This window comes from Procambarus clarkii, chromosome 15, assembly GCF_040958095.1.
Source record: "Procambarus clarkii isolate CNS0578487 chromosome 15, FALCON_Pclarkii_2.0, whole genome shotgun sequence".
Classification (NCBI taxonomy): domain Eukaryota; kingdom Metazoa; phylum Arthropoda; class Malacostraca; order Decapoda; family Cambaridae; genus Procambarus; species Procambarus clarkii.
In genome coordinates this window covers 1,444,070-1,466,508 of record NC_091164.1, presented here as the reverse complement: position 1 = coordinate 1,466,508, position 22,439 = coordinate 1,444,070, and the positions used below count along the sequence as shown (strand labels likewise).

General features: G+C 47.7%; 1 protein-coding gene across 3 annotated transcripts in view; it reads left to right on the top strand.

The window, feature by feature from the left end:
• The window catches only part of lft (Limb expression 1 family member lowfat), a 248,673-nt gene that overhangs the window by 167,547 nt on the left and 58,687 nt on the right, over nt 1–22,439 (top strand). The window contains exon 1 of one of the 3 annotated variants that reach the window (XM_069324876.1): nt 10,969–11,369. The exons of the other annotated variants lie outside the window; for them this stretch is intronic. Within the exon in view, the coding sequence (XP_069180977.1) occupies nt 11,279–11,369 (91 nt within the window). The 5' untranslated portion in view covers nt 10,969–11,278. Of the gene's footprint in view, nt 1–10,968; nt 11,370–22,439 lie in introns of those variants that run through there. 3 annotated transcript variants of the gene reach the window in all.

Sequence of the window (22,439 nt, the reverse complement as noted above, 5' to 3'; positions counted from 1 at the left end):
GTACTCAACTTTCCCTTTCAGAGCGGGAGAGATCTCTAAATTAGAGGGAATACAGAGAACATATACGGCACGCATAGAAACGATAAAATATTTTAAATTATTAGGACCGTCTCTAAGCTTTCAAAATGTACTCTCTGGAAAGGAGACGAGAGAGGTTTCAAATAATATATACATGGAGGATACTAGAAAGCCAGGCCCCAAATTTGCACAGTAAAATAAGAACATACTGGAGCGAAAGATACGGAAGGAAATGCAGAATAGAACCAGTAAGTAGAGGTGCCATAGGCACAATCAGAGAACACGGACAGAATATCAGAGGTCCACGGCTATTCAACACTCCCAACAAGCATTAGAAATATTGCCAGAACAAAGGTAGATGCAGGCGACGAGTCACAATAACGTGGCTAAAGTAAGTTGACCAGACCACACGCTAGAAGGTGAAGGGACGACAACGTTTCGGTCCGTCCTGGACCATTCTCAAGTCGATTGTGAAGACAATCGACTTGAGAATGGTCCAGGACGGACCGAAACGTCGTCGTCCCTTCACCCTCTAGTGTGTGGTCTGGTCAACAAAGGTAGATGTATTCCAGAGTCATTTAGACAAATTCTTGAAAGAAGTTCCGGACCAACCAGGCTGTAGTGGACATGTGAGCCTGCGGGCTGCTCCAAGCAACAGCCTGTTGGACCACGTTATCACAAGTCGAACCTTGGCCTCGTGCCGAGCTCGGGAAGAAGAACAACTCCCGAAACCCGCTCCAGGTATGCTCCAGGTAGACTTCGGGCCAACCTCATTAAATTTTCAATACGCCTTTAAGCCTATTCAAAATTTTCAGAGACAGACATTCACTCTTATAGCAATAGATTTGGTGCAAGTTGTACATATCTCTGCATAGTTCAAGGCAGCGCTTGCAGGTCATGCTGGTCAGTATGTGCATACCGTACAGGCCTGTGATTATAGACCGTGCAGGTCGCTGACTGCAGAACATAAAACTCAGCAGGAGGCTGAACTGACTCCACAGTTGAGCTGCCGCCACATCTGACTCAAGAGCTGACTCCACAGTGGAACTACCTCCACACCTAACTCCACACCTGACTCCACACCTGACTCCACACCTGACTCTACACCTGACTCCACACCTGACGACGCAGCAAAACCACGTTGGTCTAGAAACCCCGAATTGGCTGTGATATATATTCTTACCTGCCCTGGAGCTCTCAACCTGCATTCTGGTCCCTACACCAGCTGCTGGAGTGTGTTACACCAGCTGCTGGGGTGTGTGTTACACCAGCTGCTGGAGTGTGTGTTACACCAGCTGCTGGGGTGTGTGTTACACCAGCTGCTGGAGTGTGTGTTACACCAGCTGCTGGGGTGTGTGTTACACCAGCTGCTGGAGTGTGTGTTACACCAGCTGCTGGGGTGTGTGTTACACCAGCTGCTGGGGTGTGTGTTACACCAGCTGCTGGAGTGTGTGTTACACCAGCTGCTGGGGTGTGTGTTACACCAGCTGCTGGAGTGTGTGTTACACCAGCTGCTGGGGTGTGTGTTACACCAGCTGCTGGGGTGTGTGTTACACCAGCTGCTGGGGTGTGTGTTACACCAGCTGCTGGGGTGTGTGTTACACCAGCTGCTGGGGTGTGTTACACCAGCTGCTGGAGTGTGTGTTACACCAGCTGCTGGAGTGTGTTACACCAGCTGCTGGAGTGTGTTACACCAGCTGCTGGAGTGTGTTACACCAGCTGCTGGAGTGTGTTACACCAGCTGCTGGAGTGTGTGTTACACCAGCTGCTGGAGTGTGTGTTACACCAGCTGCTGGGGTGTGTTACACCAGCTGCTGGGGTGTGTGTTACACCAGCTGCTGGAGTGTGTGTTACACCAGCTGCTGGGGTGTGTGTTACACCAGCTGCTGGAGTGTGTGTTACACCAGCTGCTGGGGTGTGTGTTACACCAGCTGCTGGGGTGTGTTACACCAGCTGCTGGAGTGTGTGTTACACCAGCTGCTGGAGTGTGTTACACCAGCTGCTGGAGTGTGTTACACCAGCTGCTGGAGTGTGTTACACCAGCTGCTGGAGTGTGTTACACCAGCTGCTGGAGTGTGTTACACCAGCTGCTGGAGTGTGTTACACCAGCTGCTGGAGTGTTACACCAGCTGCTGGAGTGTTACACCAGCTGCTGGAGTGTGTTACACCAGCTGCTGGAGTGTTACACCAGCTGCTGGAGTGTTACACCAGCTGCTGGAGTGTGTTACACCAGCTGCTGGAGTGTGTTACACCAGCTGCTGGAGTGTGTTACACCAGCTGCTAAAGTGTGTTACACCAGCTGCTGGAGTGTGTTACACCAGCTGCTGGGGTGTGTGTTACACCAGCTGCTGGAGTGTGTGTTACACCAGCTGCTGGGGTGTGTGTTACACCAGCTGCTGGAGTGTGTGTTACACCAGCTGCTGGAGTGTGTTACACCAGCTGCTGGAGTGTGCGTTACACCAGCTGCTGGGGTGTGTTACACCAGCTGCTGGAGTGTGTGTTACACCAGCTGCTGGAGTGTGTTACACCAGCTGCTGGAGTGTGTTACACCAGCTGCTGGAGTGTGTTACACCAGTTGCTGGAGTGTGTGTTACACCAGCTGCTGGAGTGTGTTACACCAGCTGCTGGAGTGTGCGTTACACCAGCTGCTGGGGTGTGTTACACCAGCTGCTGGAGTGTGTGTTACACCAGCTGCTGGAGTGTGTTACACCAGCTGCTGGGGTGTGTGTTACACCAGCTGCTGGAGTGTGTGTTACACCAGCTGCTGGGGTGTGTGTTACACCAGCTGCTGGAGTGTGTGTTACACCAGCTGCTGGAGTGTGTTACACCAGCTGCTGGAGTGTGCGTTACACCAGCTGCTGGGGTGTGTTACACCAGCTGCTGGAGTGTGTGTTACACCAGCTGCTGGAGTGTGTTACACCAGCTGCTGGAGTGTGTTACACCAGCTGCTGGAGTGTGTTACACCAGCTGCTGGAGTGTTACACCAGCTGCTGGAGTGTTACACCAGCTGCTGGAGTGTTACACCAGCTGCTGGAGTGTGTTACACCAGCTGTTGGAGTGTGTGTTACACCAGCTGCTGGAGTGTTACACCAGCTGCTGGAGTGTGTTACACCAGCTGCTGGAGTGTGTTACACCAGCTGCTGGAGTGTGTTACACCAGCTGCTGGAGTGTTACACCAGCTGCTGGAGTGTTACACCAGCTGCTGGAGTGTGTTACACCAGCTCCTGGAGTGTTACACCAGCTGCTGGAGTGTTACACCAGCTGCTGGAGTGTGTTACACCAGCTGTTGGAGTGTGTGTTACACCAGCTGCTGGAGTGTTACACCAGCTGCTGGAGTGTGTTACACCAGCTGCTGGAGTGTGTTACACCAGCTGCTGGAGTGTGTTACACCAGCTGCTGGAGTGTGTTACACCAGCTGCTGGAGTGTGTTACACCAGCTGCTGGAGTGTTACACCAGCTGCTGGAGTGTTACACCAGCTGCTGGAGTGTGTTACACCAGCTGCTGGAGTGTGTTACACCAGCTGCTGGAGTGTGTTACACCAGCTGCTAAAGTGTGTTACACCAGCTGCTGGAGTGTTACACCAGCTGCTGGAGTGTGTTACACCAGCTGCTGGAGTGTGTTACACCAGCTGCTGGAGTGTGTTACACCAGCTGCTGGAGTGTGTTACACCAGCTGCTGGAGTGTTACACCAGCTGCTGGAGTGTTACACCAGCTGCTGGAGTGTTACACTAGCTGCTGTGTAGGGTTATGCGGGACTCCAGGCAGCGTGGGACTCCAGGCAGCGCGGGACTCCAGGCAGCGCGGGACTCCAGGCAGCGCGGGACTCCAGGCAGCGCGGGACTCCAGGTAGCGCGGGACTCCAGGCAGCGCGGGACTCCAGGCAGCGCTGGACTCCAGGCAGCGTGGGACTCCAGGCAGCGTGGGACTCCAGGCAGCGCGGGACTCCAAGCAGCGCGGGACTCCAAGCAGCGCGGGACTCCAGGCAGCGCGGGACTCCAGGCAGCGCGGGACTCCAGGCAGCGTGGGACTCCAGGCAGCGCGGGACTCCAGGCAGCGCGGGACTCCAGGCAGCGTGGGACTCCAGGCAGCGCGGGACTCCAGGCAGCGCGGGACTCCAGGCAGCGCGGGACTCCAGGCAGCGCGGGACTCCAGGCAGCGCTCCAATTAGACAACAGTTGTCTAACTCCCATGTACATTTTAGCAGCTAGGTGAACAGATACATTATGTGAAAGAAAACGTGCCCAACCATTTCTGTCCCGTCTGGGAATCGAATCCGTGATCACTGATTGTGAGCCGAGAACGAACCCAATTGTATATCATATTCTAAAGTTTAGTAACAATCAATTTAACATCTAAACTGGAGGTTACTAATCCCACAACTGCATTTTCTTTGACAAGAAATTATGGTGAATTTATGGGACTTTTATTTTTGCTTGACAAGGGTATAGTGTGAACCATACTGCGCTAGCGACCTTGGCTCCTGCCTTGTATATTTCCCATTGTTGAATGTCTGGGTGCGCCTGGCGACCCCTGTCTCGCTAGCATGGCTTGGAGACGCGCTTAATTACAACAACAATAAGCATAGTTTGCCTGCCATAAAATGCAACGTAATTGTCGTGTTTCTTAATTGTGTGAACTTTTCACATTGTATGCATGCTAAACCAGCGTGTTTCTTATATTTCTTGATTATATATACATATATATATTATATATATATATATATATATATATATATATATGTCGTACCTAGTAGCCAGAACGCACTTCTGAGCCTACTATGCAAGGCCCGATTTGCCTAATAAGCCAAGTTTTCCTAAATTAATATATTTTCTCTAATTATTTTCTTATGAAATGATAAAACTACCCATTTCATTATGTATGAGGTCAATTTTTTTTATTGGAGTTAAAATTAACTTAGATATATGACCGAACCTAATCAACCCTACCTAACCTAACCTAACCTATCTTTAAAGGTTAGGTTAGGTTAGGTAGCCGAAAAAGTTAGGTTAGGTTAGGTTAGGTAGGTTAGGTTGTCGAAAAACAATTAATTCATGAAAACTTGGCTTATTAGGCAAATCGGGCCTTGCATAGTAGGCTGAGAAGTGCGTTCTGGCTACTAGGTACGACATATATATATATATATATATATATATATATATATATATATATATATATATATATATATATATATATATATATACTGAAAACTCACACCCCAGAAGTGACTGGAACCCATACTGCCAAGAGCAACGCAACTGGTATGTACAGGACGCCTTAATCCACTTGACCATCACGACCGGACATAAGGAGGTGATAGCCGAAGCTATTTGAACCCCCCAACCCCCTGCTGTTGACTTCTTAGAAGTCAACACCAGCAATCAACAGCCAATTAATGCACAACTATATTCTACCCACTTCAAGACTCCGCACCAATATAGAAGCATCAAGGAATATGGGTCAATAGGCCCTTTGTAGTTATTTCCATTCTTCCCTTTAATTTATCCAATTTATACCCATTGCACCGTGTTCTGTCTTGTGTTGAAAGTTTGCTCTATCTTGTGTTGAAAGTTTGCTCTGTCTTGTGTTGAAAGTTTTGTTCGCCTCATCCAAAACTGTTGTAACATATCACCTCACGCAAATGCGAGTATATAAGACAAAAGCTGTTTAAATGATAGCATAGTAAAACTCTGTTTAGTGTTTGCAGGTTATAGTTGTGTGTGTGTAAACTAAAGTCTTTGAAAATGTAATAAGTTATTACGAAACGCGTTCAAGTGTCGCGTCAGACTAGAAAAAAAATGAATTTTGGAGAATTGATTTTTCAATTACCATCGACAGTAAAAAGAAACATAAGAAATATTGAGAAAATTCGTGTTAGAATTATTAATCTTACTTTTTCGGTCATATTGAATAATATATGTCTACAGGAAAGACTGCTACCAAAATATATATATATATATATATATATATATATATATATATATATATATATATATATATATATATAAGATTTCATTTGTTTTGATTTCACTCATATTATAGCTAATCAGCATTCGGTAAAATATAGAAAAATATTTTCGAGAAGCTACCCAGATATAAAAAAAACGTAAATTAAAAATTCTACAAGTATCCCGTGGAAAAATATCATTTTCTTTAGAGGTAATGTTTACGTCAGGTGACTGCTTAAGGCGTTTAATATCTGAGTTTTTGTTAGGAATTAAGGGTACAATTCTCCCTTGTTTACCAGTACTTAGCTGATGACACACAACTGTTATTACAGGAATAATCAGATACTTGAAGTAGTACTGTAACACATAGAAGAGTTCAGCCAAAGTGTGGTTCTTATGCCATAAACTAAGGTAGCATAATGGGAATAAGGTGGAGTCGTTTAAAATTACTGAAGGGCGGGTCACACTAAAATGTTGAAAATAAACTCAGGCCAGGTTGGCGAGAGTAGTGGTTATGTCAGTTAAGGTAGTTCATGTTAGCATATCCAACCCAAAGCTAAAAGGTCAACATAGATGAGTTGAGCTTAGATCATGGGGCGTTGAAAGTTACTGCAGCACTACGTTTGGCAGGACGTACTTTAGGAGAACACCGTTAAGTATTGGAACAGAGGTGGTTAAGGCAGGTTGGAGGCCAGACGCTCGGGGCTAGCCTCACCCAACTTTGCAGGGTGAATGGTCTGAGGGTACCGGACGGACATAGGCTGTTCTGTCTCCAGAATTCAAGAGGGAACAGCGTGTCGCAGTGACATACTAACCCATGACTATTTTTTGGCACTGGTTAAATAATTTGAAAATAAAAAATTCGAAATAATTAATTTTACTTATAGTAATATGCAACACTGATGTCGGGAAAATGAACATAAATTTTCTGCTATTCATACTTTGGCCTTAACACCATAAAACATGTAACTTCAATGTATCAACGTGACTCCCGCCGGCTGTCCTACTGTAGGCCGAACATCCACCTTCCCACAGAGTCAAAGCCAGTTACTATTTTATTTAATATAATTCATTAATTATAAAGACACACTGACACAGTCTTATTGTGTTGAGAGAGTGTAGTGAGGGTGGAAATAGAGGATATGTTATGAAAGAGGGGAGGGGGAAGAAGGGAAAGGGGGAGGGGAGAGAGAGAGAGGGAGAGAATGGGGAGTCTGGGATAAGCAGCCCATCCCGGACCCCGCCGGGTACCCATTCTAGTCTTCCTGACTACAAATGCTGCCACAGAAGGTAATCAGCGGTCAATAGATCTCTCACCACCTACTATTTTCAACCCTTTCCATCCGCCATGGGACTGAATGCTCCGAGGGCAGTTAGGTGTGGCTATTGAACCACTGGCCAGAGGATATCAGACAGACTAAGAGTACTCCATCCTTTAGTAATAAACCCTATGGACCTGAAAACTTTTTCTCTTCGATTACATTCTTCTTGTTAGGAAGTCAAGCTAAGACTTGTTCATATGGTTCCAAGGATCTAGTCATAAAATAATTCATGTTGACGGGGACAGGAAACATGTGTATATATAATATATATTTTGGGCTTGTATTAATGTCCTCCCAAGGTCGAACTACGGACCTTCCAAAGGATGTAACCTCATAGCAGTTGCCTAACTCTTGGGAACCTATTTCATGCTAGGTGAACATAAGCATCAGGTGAAAGGAAACGCACACATCATTTCTGTCCCGTCCAGGGATCGATCCCGGGATATCCGATTATGAGTCGAGAACGAAGTCAAGTGTCCTATTTATTAATGAAAGGAATACCTGCAAACAGTCCAATTCACAGTTAAGAGTACCACTGACATTCCTACCTACATATAGTCAGTATATAGTCCTCAAAAGAACAGGCTCACCTAGATGCACTGAAGTTAGAATTGCTATTGCCCACACACACAAACACGCTTGACTTGCAATCAATATCGCGCCGAGTTGGGACCTTGGACAAAGTGAGACAATTGGAAACTGTTTCCCGCAGTAATTGGGGACCCGATTGTTCTAAGGAAACATGGCATTGAATAGCCTAACAGGTTCCAGTATCTGGCCTGCTGTCGAAATTCTAGCATACAGTACAATGCAGATAACGGAACCATTATTATTGAGCTGTTCCCTCATGTCCTGAATAGACATACTGGCTTATCGGGTTTTCTGATACTTATTTCTAGTTTGAGTATGAGAGTTTTTAAAGGATAGTTTGGAAAGCTTTTTAGCAGTCAAGATACATATTTTAACAAAATCTCTCTCTTGTTTTTCGTTCCTTTGTTTGTGCGTGTGTGTGTGTGTGTGTGTGTGTGTGTGTGTGTGTGTGTGTGTGTGTGTGTGTGTGTGTGTGTGTGTGTGTGTGTGTGTGTGTGTGTGTGTGTGTGTTCACCATAACCTATTTACAGACGCCTTCCAATCCTTCCTTATTAAAGGTCAACATCCCTTAAAATATATTACAAAAACTGTAACTAAACACAGAATACATCAGACACACTCTCTTTGCCGAGACCAACCATAAGAGTACATCCTTGCACCGTGGGAGAGTTCTTCCAAATTGCTGTGCCTCCCCTTCCGTGCCAAGTAGATGTACATCTACTTGGGACGATCTACTTGTAGATCAAAGACCAACCCAAGGTTTGGCTTGAAGCAAAGTGTAATACCTTTAGCCAGATTAATGCTCAAGTCACAAAGCTCTCACCTTTTTTCAGACCATTTACACTGATGTTCATTTACACCACTAGACTGGTGCCTCCAGAGGTGCAGCCGTTGCGACAACAAGGGACGACGGCTCTTGTTCTGAGCAAAGGTGTCGCATAAATAACTTGCACTCAAACGAGTGCAAGAGTTGAAACATTCATTGTACGTGACTCAGTCATCCCTGATTGCACTCATCTCGTCAACACATAACTGCAACATACTTTTATCTGAAGCAAGGCATAAGATATAACATTAATAAGGGAGTCACAATCTCCTTTGAATTCCATTCCATATTGGCCTCCGAATGTACGATAGAACTGATGAGTTGGCTAAAACATGTATACATAAATAGGAAGTTGATTACCAACTTGAATTGTCTGAAGGAAACATTGTTCCAACAGCTGTAGTTGTTGACTTGAGACAAAGTGAAATCTACGCTGTCTCTTCTATCATACTGTCTATGGATTAGCGTATCAACACGTTTGTCACGCTGGTGGACCGCTGGCCGTCTTTAAACTGTCAAAGATTAAAAAAAAAAAAACTCCATTATGGTTATCGGGTCCGCCACCTCCCATAGGATGTTTATGGGGTCCGCCACCTCCCATAGGATGGTTATCGGGTCTGCCACCTCCCACAGGATGATTATCGGGTCTGCCACCTCCCACAGGATGATTATGGGGTCTGTCACCTCCCACAGGATGGGTTTAGAGTACCCCTCCACCCAAATGATGTGGGTATGGTCCACAATAAACCAAATCTTTCACCTCGCTTATCTCTCAAGCCCATCCGTCCCACCTATTCCTGTATCTGATACCCTACCACTATTCTCACTCACCCCCCCCCTCACATCATACACATGGCCCCTTCCCTTCTCCTTCCCACGCCGACAATATTCAGGCTTAAAACTCACCTTAAGAATTTGTCTAAATGTAGGATTCTGGATGGCGTGGATAAAATCTGCTCCACCACTGTTGACGTGGATAAAACTTTGCTCCACCAGTGTTGGGGTGGCTAAAACTGATCCACCAGTGTTAGCGTAGGTAAAAATCTCTGCACCAGTGTTGGCGTACGTAAATTTCTGCTCCACCAACGTTGGCGTAGGTAAATCTCTGCTCCACCAACGTTGGCGTAGGTAAATCTCTGCTCCGCCAACGTTGGCGTAGGTAAATCTCTGCTCCGCCAACGTTGGCGTAGGTAAATCTCTGCTCCGCCAACGTTGGTGTAGATCCCGGTCTCCTCGACCAGTGTTGGAGTGGGTGCCAGTCTCCTGTACCATTCTTGGTGTGGGTGCCAATCTCCATAGGTGTTGGCGTGGGTCAGAGTCTGCTCCATCAGTGTTGGAGTGGGTGCCTGTCTCCTTTACCACTGTTGGCGTGGGTCCATCTCTCCACCATACTGGAACGCCCACTGATTGGACGATTGGGTAGTATTCTAGTTGAGCAGCGAGGCTGACAGGATAGTTGAGTGGGTAGTTGAGTTGGTGGATGCCTGACTGGTTGTGGGGAGGTGGTGGGTGGCGGAGGGTAGCTGCTGGTCGTGTCTGGCGTCTCGCCCCGTATCACAATGTCTCGGCCACACCGGCGTAGGCCTGCGTGCCTCTCTTGACCGATCCTGGCGCTCGCCCGAACGATCCCGACCGATGCCGACCGATGCTGCTATCTACCCCGATTTTTTGTGTGAACGCTTCGTCAGTGCGTTTAGTCAGTGTGGCGCAAGCGTAGCATCAGGACGGAGTCTGCGGCGCTGCGTACTGTAGACCTCTGCGCGCGCGCCTGTCACGCTTCCCACAGTGGTTAAAGGCTTACTCATCAGCGGTGTGGTAGACTCCTAGTGGAGAGGAAGGAGTGTGTGGACTCAAGGGGTGTCGGCGTGTGTGGTGAAGACTCCTGCTACCCCAGAGATACTGTTGACGGCCGGCCACCAGCAGCGTCAGACTCGCCCCTGCCTCACGCTACTGTTGCTGCTGCTGCTGCTACCCCACTCCACAGCTGCCACTACTGCTGCTCCTGTTGCTCAGCACTAACCCCCCAAAAACAGCACTGCAGGGGATCCTCTTGTTACGAGGGGGGTGGCTCTGTGCTAGTGTGGTGGTGGTGGTGACTCGTCACATTGAAACTCCCTGGTTTTGGCGCACTACACCCCCCCCCTCCTCCCCACCACGCCTTCAGGACTTGGTCCTTTACACTCCCGGGCTACTGAACCCTCCAGTGTGCACCTCACCCCCACCCCCGCCCCCCATGACCCTCCCTACCCCCCCACCACCACCGACCAGCTCACCCCAATACCACCCTCACAAACGCCCGTGTCTGGAATCTGTGTTTTCATCGAGTCGGAGTGATATCCACCTGGACGAAGGTGGTATTTCCACCGAAGAGGATATCACCAAATCCACACCGCATCCACCAGACCTTCTCCACTCCCGGAGATAATATCCACACTCCCAGCTCCTGAGTTTGGCTCACAGCTTCGTCTGAGCGAGCTTAATTCCCCACTGACGCAGCTAGCTACACGTCTGAGGCTACCGAACTAACCCAGCCGTCTAGTTGGGATCATTATTTCGGTTGGCACCAGCACCATTCATGATGCTTCTGTCGGAGCTCATCAGCGTGCAGAACGTGGCACATGTGTACGAGGAGATCACTGACCGGAGGGACAGGACCAGATCAAAAGGTGAGTAGCAACACGTCCCCTTCTCCCCCTCCCCCTCTCTCTCTCTCTCTCCCTTTTGTTTACTATTTGTGTCTGCGGAATCGAGCTATTACCTCTTAGATCCCGCCTCTCTAATCGATATATTTTGTTCTTCTATTATGTCTACTACGTATATATATCTAGAACACGCACGCAAACATGTGTGTGTGTGTGTGTGTGTGTGTGTGTGTGTGTGTGTGTGTGTGTGTGTGTGTGTGTGTGTGTGTGTGTGTACTCACCTAGTTGTGCTTTCGGGGTTTGAGCTTCGGTTCTTTGGTCCCGCCTCCTATTGTGTTTGTCCGTCCGTCTGTCCCATTCACGATTTCAGCACACTTGACTCGTTCGAAATATATCCGGGGAGAGATATATTAACTACACCGCTTGATAATGGTCCAGGACGGACCGAAACGTCGTCGTTTCTTCACCTTCTGATGTGTGGTTTGGTCCACACATCTGAAGACACACCTGTGTACCTTAAGATATGATCAAATAATGTTCTTTGATCACCACAATATATAAACGTCGCATTGACACTCATATATGACAAAACTAATAGGCCCTGAGCATTTTTTTTTATATTGAAGTCTGGGATGTAATACCAAGATTTTCTTATAAAACAGTTACTATCTGACCTACCTAATCACTTGTGTGTTAGGCTTAGCGAGTCATAGATGTCAGAAGCAGCCTCTATCGTCCGGGAAGGGTGGGGGAGGGGGGGGGGGGTAGGGGGAAGATTTGTTGCCAAAGGTTAACAATTGGAATATTTGTTAACAGAACAAAAACCATATAGAAAACGATATATCTATTTTTGCTATACTGTCATTTGATTATGAATTAGGAAAAGGTGCGGTGATAATTATTCTAATACGCTAGGGGGTGTATTTTGACTTTAATACACCTTAATGTACTTATACATACCTTGGCGTATGCTCAGTAATTCAGATTTAATTTGAACAAAAACTTGTTGAGCATGTGGCGGGCGGTGCTGGGGGCGGCCATGTTTGTTGACCATGTGCTTCTATGTTGGTAAACAAATACTACATACGTGGCCTCTCGTGTCGGCTACGTGTGCAGTATTTAATTCCGAGTGTATCAACCCAGCCTCCCTAAATAATAGTACTTATAGCAACTAGTTTTTTTTTCAAAACGTACAAAAGTGAATTGTTGAAGCCAAAAAGTCCACGTTTTGTACTATTAATTTTGTGTAGAACACGAAAAAAGAATATGCATAGGTCTAATATTGCATATATCTGCACTATATTAGGCCTAAGAGCCTGTTAGGCCTAGGATTGCTTGGACAGGTTAGGTTATATCGTTTTTTATCTTCTCACTTTGTCATTTTTTAGGGCCTGAAGTCTACTTTTATGCGTTTGACCAAATAATTAGATAAGATAACCTCAAGATAACCCGAGTCTACTAGTATTCCGAAGGAATTCATGTTCTTCCTTGTCCAATAAATGGTGGCAGTAAGTAGAGACTACGGAAAACACATCTACGATTTCAGATTGACTTGATAAGTCACCACCACCTTGTTGCGAAGATTGATTGATTGATGAAGATTAAGCCACCAAAAAGGTGGCACGGGCATGAATAGCCCGTAAGTGGTGGCCCTTTTGAGCCATTACCAGTATCAAGAGCTGATACAGGAGATCTGTGGAGGTGCGACTGCACCCTGCGTGACGGGAGATGTCTCCCCCGTCGTACTGCGAAGGGAGGTGATCACCTTAATAATGATCTTGGCCATTATCACTGGAGGTGCCAGCGTTCTCCGTCGTGTACACACATAAAACTCGCAGTGTGTGTGTCTCTGTAGATGCCAGTATTTCTTAAACACAGGCACTGGGGCTGACCTGGACTGGCCTGTGACACATATAGTATATATATAGACATTGTAATGAACAAATCCACAAGGGCGGTGATGATGGTTCAAACCTACGTAAGGGATGCTCCCAGATGCGCCTTAGTCAACTGTACCAAGACATGTTGAGGTTATCTTGAGATGATTTCGGGGCTTTAGTGTCCCCGCGGCCCGGTCTTCGACCAGGCCTCCACCCCCAGGAAGCAGCCCGTGACAGCTGACTAACACCCAGGTACCTATTTTACTGCTAGGTAACAGGGGCATAGGGTGAAAGAAACTCTGCCCATTGTTTCTAGCCGGCGCCCAGGATTGAACCCGGGACCACAGGATCACAAGTCCAGCATGCTGTCCGCTCGGCCGACCGGCTCCCCTCCAGGTTTCACACAATTTCCTCATGCACTCAGGCTCTGCCAACCACTACCTCTACGGCCTTAATTCAATATACACAGAAATTATTATTTTTACCATGTCGTGGTACAGTTGACTGAGGCGCATCAGGGAACATCCCGGGTTCGAACCCTCATCACGGCCCTTGTGGATTTGTTCATTTGACATATCACGCTTTTGTGATTTCTGTGTGTATAGACATTCTATTTAATAAAGATAAAATTCTTATTATTACTAGTAATGAAAATTACGAATAATGGAATAATGTCGTAGCTCAGTCGATTAAGGCAGCGTCTGGGATGCTCTCGGACGTAGGTTCGAACCCTCGTCACGGCCCTTGTGGATTTGTTTATTATGAATAATGGAATATTGTCAGTCGGATATTTCTCTTGAGCCGATGTGGCCGACGAGACCTGAGTGAGGGGCCATCCTCTGCGAGACTTAAGGCTCTGGCTAAACTGTTCTAGACGTTATCTTACTACCACAACTCTAATGATTGGTATTTGTCAAGTATTGCACATGCAGCTTATGACTCTGGATTATATTGGATGTGATTATAATAATGACTTGTTATGTTATCTTTCTCGTTTTCGTAATGAACTGAAAACTATTATAAATGTAAACTATTCACGAATGAAGTTTTTATATGATTTAATTTGAGCAGCATACGTTATTCCCGTTTGTTATTCTTTCTTACCAAAGACATTATCGATTAGATGCATCCTAGCCTAGGGGCATAACTGGCAAACCCCTCACAGTGTTCAAGAGAGAACTGGACAAGCACCTCCATAGGATACCTGATCAACCAGGCTGTGACTCATACGTCAGGCTGCGACCAGCCGCGTCCAACAGCCTGGTTGATCAGTCCAGCAACCAGGAGGCCTGATCGACGACCGGGCCGCGGGGACGCTAAGCCCCGGAAGCACCTCAAGGTAACCTCAAGGTAAGGTAGCCTTTCCTGGTGCTCAGTGATACATTGAACAGATACACGTATTTACTGATGTAACTGATGTGTGGTTGATGCCCTGGAGGAGGGTGAGGTTGAGAAGTGAGGGGCGGGAGAGGGTGAGGGTGTTTGGCGTCATGGGAGTGTGAAGGGTGAGGGTTGGGGGTGGGGGAAGGGGCGGGGGTGGGGGAGGGGTGATGTTAGGTGACTTCAACGATCTTAAGTAGTGATCCTGGTTATTATTGCTGCTGGTGCTATTGCTCTCCCTCTTACCTGACTTCATGAAGCGATAATCTTTTTTTTATGCCAGAGTTTATGTTGCTGCCTTCCTCCCTCCCTCCCTCCCTCCCTGTTGCTGCCACCCCTCCCTCCCTCCCTCCCTGTTGCTGCCACCCCTCCCTCCCTCCCTCCCTGTTGCTGCCACCCTCCCTCCCTCCCTCCCTTCCTGTTGCTGCCTTCCTCCCTCCCTCCCTCCCTCCCTGTTGCTGCCACCCCTCCCTCCCTTGTTCTCTCCCTGTTGCTGCCACCCCTCCCTCCCTCCCTGTTGCTGCCACCCCTCCCTCCCTCCCTGTTGCTGCCTCCCTCCCTCCCTCCCTTCCTGTTGCTGCCTCCCTCCCTCCCTCCCTGTTGCTGCCTCCCTCCCTCCCTCCCTCCCTGTTGCTCCCACCCTTCCCTGTTGCTGTCAACCCTCCCTGTTGCTGCCACCCTCCCTGTTGCTGCCAACCCTCCCTGTTGCTGCCACCCCCTCCCTGTTGCTCCCACCCTCCCTGTTGCTCCCACCCTCCCTGTTGCTCCCACCCTTCCCTGTTGCTGTCAACCCTCCCTGTTGCTGCCACCCTCCCTATTGCTGCCACCCTCCCTGTTGCTCCCACTCCTCCCTGTTGCTCCCACCCTCCCAGTTGCTCCCACTCCTCCCTGTTGCTCCCACCTTCCCTGTTGCTCCCACCCTTCCCTGTTGCTGTCAACCCTCCCTGTTGCCACCGCCCTGCCGTTACACAAGGCCTCAACACGGCAATATCTGTTATGTCCTGTACACAATGGATCAGTCTCCCTCCACACTCGGCCACACCATTAATGCTTCACATGAACACGGTCATAAATTTAGGTTCGTGTAATATTTAGGATAATATATATATAATAATTATGCACAATTATTATTTACCATGATTATATATGATACATATACAATTTATCGATGATTATATATATTTATTATATATTAACTTTGGGTACTTATTACAGATAATTAGCTTTGATTATTTTATGCAATATTGTAGGTGATTATAGGTCATCAATGGATATTATATTATACATGCTAAGAGGGAGAGGAGCTGAAGGAGAAGATGAAGATATAATGGAAGAAGCAAAATAAAGGGAATGAGAGAAAGTTAAGAGGAAGATACGGATACTGGAAGAAGGTATAGTTATTTGTGAGATTTTAAGATTAAAGATAAAAAGGTTATCATGAGATATGCTGACATACCTGGTATAAACCTGCTCCCAGGAGGTGGAGTATGATGTATAATTTATCCGTGCCTAAATGTGTAACTCTCTTTACGGGTTATTCATGCCCGTGCCCCCCCCCCCTCCCTTCCCCACTTAGGCTAGAGAGAGAGACACCTTTCCCATAGTTCTGAGAAGGTTACCTCTTCCTTACCCTAGAGGAGACATGATCTTTACCTCATTGTTCCCTTACATCTCAACACCATTTTGCCTAAATGGGCAGACTGTTTTTACCCCTCCCCACCCCCCTTCCTTCCCTCCCCCCCCCCCCCCCTTCCCTCCCTTCCCCACCCCCCTTCCTTCCCTTCCCCCCCCTTCCCTCCCTTCCTCGTCGTTAGCGTCGTGGAACTGTTGTTGATCTGGAAATAACCGTTACTCCTCCTAGTGCCCCGACCCATGGTCCCGCCATGGGTCGGGGCATTACTAACTACTGGCCCATGCCCATTCTAAATGGCCGGTGGAGGGGGGGAGGGGGGATGCATTTCTGAGTACTGTACATACCATTAGCGAGCGGTGGGATGGGTAAGTCAACCAATCAGCCCCAAAACAATGGTCTGGAGGCATAAAACAATTACGTGGCCACGTACGAGGCGTGGCCACGTACGAGACGTGGCCACGTACGAGACGTGGCCACGTACGAGACGTGGCCAGGTACGAGACGTGGCCAGGTACAAGGCGTGGCCACGTACGAGGCGTGGCCACGTACGAGACGTGGCCAGGTATGAGACGTGTGCGTGTTGGACACCACCAGGACGGGTGGTTATCTTGAGATGATTTCGGGGCTTTAGTGTCCCCGCGGCCCGGTCCTCGACCAGGCCTCCACCCCCAGGAAGCAGCCCGTGACAGCTGACTAACACCCAGGTACCTATTTTACTGCTAGGTAACAGGGCCATAGGGTGAAAGAAACTCTGCACATTGTTTCTCGCTAGCGCCTGGGATCGAACCCAGGACCACAGGATCACAAGTCCAGCGTGCTGTACGCTCGGCCGACCGGCTCCCTTGAGGCTGTGTTAGTCTACAGTTTACGGGAAACTTGGTAACTCGAGGTTACTATTGTTAAAAGACAACCTCGTAGTGCGTCAGAGCTCGTAAACTACTGCTCGGTAGATGTAAACTAAACTACCGCGATTGAGAAAAGATGCACAGGTTTCGTTAAGTGGACTCAAGTGTTTTGTGAGTCCTACCCCTCATGTGGTTATGTGAAGCTCCTTAGGTCCTCTTTATATTTGTCTGCTCAAGCGACTCTTGCTTGACGACTGCTTGTCGACTCCCGCAATTGGGAGTCGGTCGGCCGAGCGGACAGCACGCGGGACTTGTGATCCTGTGGTCCTGGGTTCGATCCCAGGCACCGGCGAGAAACAATGGGCAGAGTTTCTTTCACCCTATGCCCCTGTTACCTAGCAGTAAAATAGGTACCTGGGTGTTAGTCAGCTGTCACGGGCTGCTTCCTGGGGGTGGAGGCCTGGTCGAGGACCGGGCCGCGGGGACACTAAAAGCCCCGAAATCATCTCAAGATAACCTCAAGATAACCAAGCAATCCTACTCTCAGGCCTAATTACACATACATTTATAATATAGGTATTCCCTCAGATACCTTCAAGACTGGTATCTGAGGAAATACCAGTATTGAATTAAAGGTCATTTATGAATGCGTCACAGACGGGAGAAATACATAATATCTTACACTATTACAGGTAAGGTATTAGAGGAACCATTTCCAAATCTGCACTGAGAAATAATACCACGTGAGACCAGGGGGACATGGCAGGATGTGCAAAATAGCTCTATTGAAAAGCAGAGGTGCAATAGGTACGCTGAGGGAGAACTCTATCTACATCAAGGGCCCAAGAGTTTTCAACACTACACATAAGGGGCAAAACTGGCCGACCTATCACGGTGCTCAGAGCAAAACGTGATAAACACGTCCAGAAGAACCTGATCAACCAGGCTGCAAGCAGCCTCGTTCAACCGTCTGGTTGACCTGGCCACCAGCCAGGAAGCCTGGTCAGAGACCGGGCCGCAGGGACGTTGATCCTCGGAACCATCGCAAGGTAACCGCAAGATAAGGTTGGGGTCGGCCGCCGCTTGGACGAACACAGTCTAATTTTTTGCAAGAGTTCTTTAAATTATTGCTTTTCCTAACAGAATATTATAGAGGATTTTGAGGAAATTCTTAAATACTAAATTCTTACCAATCGATAAACTTCCCGTAGTCCCTAAAGATATTCAGTGTGTCAAATTTCCTTATTTACATATTGATAGTTATCATATTAGAAAGGAACTTTCTAAAAGGAAAACAAGTTTTCATGCTTGTAAACTGTTTAATAAATGTAACCCATGCCGTCAAAGATTGAGGAAAGGTGTACACGTTCGTAAGTACTTGCGTAACTGCTTCGTGAATCTGGGTCCAGCCCCTTAGGGAAGTGGTGTTCCCTGCTATTAGAGATCAGTGTGAAGAAATGGGCCACCCTCTCTCTCACTCACAGCGATTTCACTCTTCTGACTTCCAGTTCTGACCGACTAGATCTCAACATCCTTGGGGCCAGATTCACGAAGCAGTTACGCAAGTACTTACGAACGTGTACACCTTTCCTCAATCTTTAACGGCTTTGATTACATTTATTAAACAATTTATAAGTATGAAAACTTGCCAATCAACTGTTGTTATTGTTATAAACAGCCTCCTGGTGCTTCGGAGTTCATTAACTGTTTAATAATTGTAAACAAAGCCGCCAAAGATTGAGAAAAGATATACAGGTTCGTAAGTGCTTGCGTCATTGCTTCGTGAATCTGGCCCCTGGAATCTATCTGTACAACCCGTCCTCACACTAGGCTGTTTAAAGCAGCGGCCGTCCTCCCCAGACACATTCAACAATTTTAACATACTGAATGTTAAAAATTGGTTTGTTCTCATATATAAATTAATATTATTATATATACAAATTATATGTATAGTTAGGTGTAGGTTAGTTCAGGTGTTTAGGTTCTGTTGACGATTATTTGAATTTGAATTACGTGGATGAAGCATTTATAGAATTGTGCTTCGAACAGAGAACGTGAGCGAAGCACTTGTTCCGGAAGTGTTCGGACGTCATCAGTTGTGACAGCCCGTCCTCCAAACAAAGCCCAAAGTCCATTCCATGCACCCGCCAAACCCCCTGTTTTTGAATGAAAAACGGTTTACACACGACTCACAACTGATTTCGTTCGAACACTTCCGGAACAAGTGCTTCACTGACGAATTTTGTTCGAACCACAACGCTGTAAATGCTTCACCCACGTACTACAAATGCAAATAATCGCCAACAGACCCTGAATACATAACCTAACCCACGGTTACCTATACATTGAACTGTAAAGAATAATAATGTTATTTTATATATATGAGAATAAATCTATTTTTAATAGGCAGTATGTTAAAAATTGATGGCTGCGCCTTAGGGGGGACGGCCGCTGCATTAACGAGCCTGGCCTGAGAACGGGTCGCTATAAATGCTTTACGTACTGCAAATGCCAATAATGGCCAATTGAACCCTAAGTTACGCCTAACTATTCAGCACATTCTAGAATGTAATAATATTATCTTATATTTTGAGAAAATACAAATTTTGAGCACGCAGTATTATAAAGTTGATGATTGCGTCTCTAGTTCCTCTCCCCCCGCTTGAACGAGCCCAGCATGAGGACAGGTAACAACTCTCGTCCTCTTGTTAGGTTTCTCGTTTTACTGTCTGTTTTGCAAGTATTTTTTGTTTTTACTTTGGATGTATTTTATTTAAATTTTTAATGTATTTAATTGATGCTGATTTTTATCAATTGATGAACTTCGTATTTATGATTTTTAGCTAAGGTTGCTGAGTAATTGTATTATATATATATATATATATATATATATATATATATATATATATATATATATATATATATATATATATATGTTGACCGCTAGTGTATAAACAGAGGGAGGCAGTGTCTCTCAGTAGGGGAGGCCTCTCCTTAGGGGAGTGAGTCTGGGAAGGGGAGGTCCCTCCCATAATAAGGGGAGGTGGGGGACAGTCTGGCTGTAATCCCCCCATAGATGGTGGGCGGAGGGAGGGGGAATCGGTCTCCCATCGAGGCTGGTAGATGGTGAATGGTTGGAAGGGGTTGGTAGATGGTGTATTCATCATTGAGTGAGGGTGAGTGTGGTGGTCACTCGGTGAGTTTAACCACATATCCTCCTAAAATAAAAGTACTGACAGACTAACGATGTGGTGGAGAGTACAAATATGTCGTGATGGACCACCAGAAAGTTGATTCTTGTGGCGTTGAATTTTGGACAAACGGTTTTGTCCAAAATTCATTTTTTTTCAAAGTTCAAAATTTGGACAAACGGTTTTGTTTGTTTGAAAGGTTTTATATATTTATGGTGTTAGTAAACCTAATACGCGCTATCTGAAGCCTGATATAGTACATATATGTGCTATACTAGGCCTGGGAGTAATTGTTTCGGTTTTAACTTGATTGTTGTTTGTTCAGGACTATAAAAAACAGTGCAAAAATTTGGGTTATTGGGGCGCCATTGTTACAGATTGGTGGGATTGACCACATGGGTATTAGAAGTACGGTCGTAGTGGGTGTGAGGGTCGTAGTGGGTGTGAGGGTCGTAGTGGGTGTGAGGGTCGTAGTGGGCGTGAGGGTCGTAGTGGGCGTGAGGGTCGTAGTGGGCGTGAGGGTCGTAGTGGGTGTGAGGGTCGTAGTGGGTGTGAGGGTCGTAGTGGGTGTGAGGGTCGTAGTGGGTGTGAGGGTCGTAGTGGGTGTGAGGGTCGTAGTGGGCGTGAGGGTCGTAGTGGGTGTGAGGGTCGTAGTGGGTGTGAGGGTCGTAGTGGGTGTGAGGGTCGTAGTGGGTGTGAGGGTCGTAGTGGGCGTGAGGGTCGTAGTGGGTGTGAGGGTCGTAGTGGGTGTGAGGGTCGTAGTGGGCGTGAGGGTCGTAGTGGGCGTGAGGGTCGTAGTGGGTGTGAGGGTCGTAGTGGGTGTGAGGGTCGTAGTGGGTGTGAGGGTCGTAGTGGGTGTGAGGGTCGTAGTGGGTGTGAGGGTCGTAGTGGGCGTGAGGGTCGTAGTGGGTGTGAGGGTCGTAGTGGGTGTGAGGGTCGTAGTGGGTGTGAGGGTCGTAGTGGGCGTGAGGGTCGTAGTGGGTGTGAGGGTCGTAGTGGGTGTGAGGGTCGTAGTGGGTGTGAGGGTCGTAGTGGGCGTGAGGGTCGTAGTGGACGTGAGGGTCGTAGTGGGCGTGAGGGTCGTAGTGGGCGTGAGGGTCGTAGTGACCGTGAGGGTCGTAGAGGGCGTGAGGGTCGTAGTGGGCGTGAGGGTCGTAGTGGGTGTGAGGGTCGTAGTGGGTGTGAGGGGCGTAGTGGGCGTGAGGGTCGTAGTGGGTGTGAGGGTCGTAGTGGGTGTGAGGGTCGTAGTGGGCGTGAGGGTCGTAGTGGGTGTGAGGGTCGTAGTGGGCGTGAGGGTCGTAGTGGGTGTGAGGGTCGTAGTGGGCGTGAGGGTCGTAGTGGGTGTGAGGGTCGTAGTGGGCGTGAGGTTCGTAGTGGGCGTGAGGGTCGTAGTGGGCGTGAGGGTCGTAGTGGGTGTGAGGGTCGTAGTGGGCGTGAGGGTCGTAGTGGGCGTGAGGGTCGTAGTGGACGTGAGGGTCGTAGTGGACGTGAGGGTCGTAGTGGACGTGAGGGTCGTAGTGAGCGTGAGGGTCGTAGTGGACGTGAGGGTCGTAGTGGACGTGAGGGTCGTAGTGGACGTGAGAGTCGTAGTAGACCTGAGGGTCGTAGTGGACGTGAGAGTCGTAGTAGACCTGAGGGTCGTAGTGGACGTGAGGGTCGTAGTGGACGTGAGGGGGGGGGGGTTCGGGGCAGCAAGGCGCCCACCGCCCCTTCCTATCCCCACTCCTACGAGCCCAAGCTTCATGCCGGACAGAGTAAAGAGGCGTGCAGGATGTGTCGACGATGGATAGGCATTTGGCCGGCATCATATATCGTCCCGGCCTTCTCTATCTCCGGCTATTATGGCCGTCCGGGTATTTTGGAACCATTCGGAGTTGTTTAAGACAGGCAGATTATGGTAATTTTTGATGGCATTTAATTTCCGAGGGCTTGACGATGCTCCGTCAGAACTCGGGCCTCGTGGACAGCTATTTTGAGTCTAGGCTGAATTGTTTAAGACATCAAGATAATAGTGATTAGTAATACCAATTAATTAGCAAGGGCTTGATGATTATATGTCCCGATACCTTCTTGATGTAAAGGTATATTGTCCATGCAGGTATTACGAGGCCAATTTGCTGTTGTTTACAGCAAGATGATGGTGGTGATCGAGCCTGACAATTGAT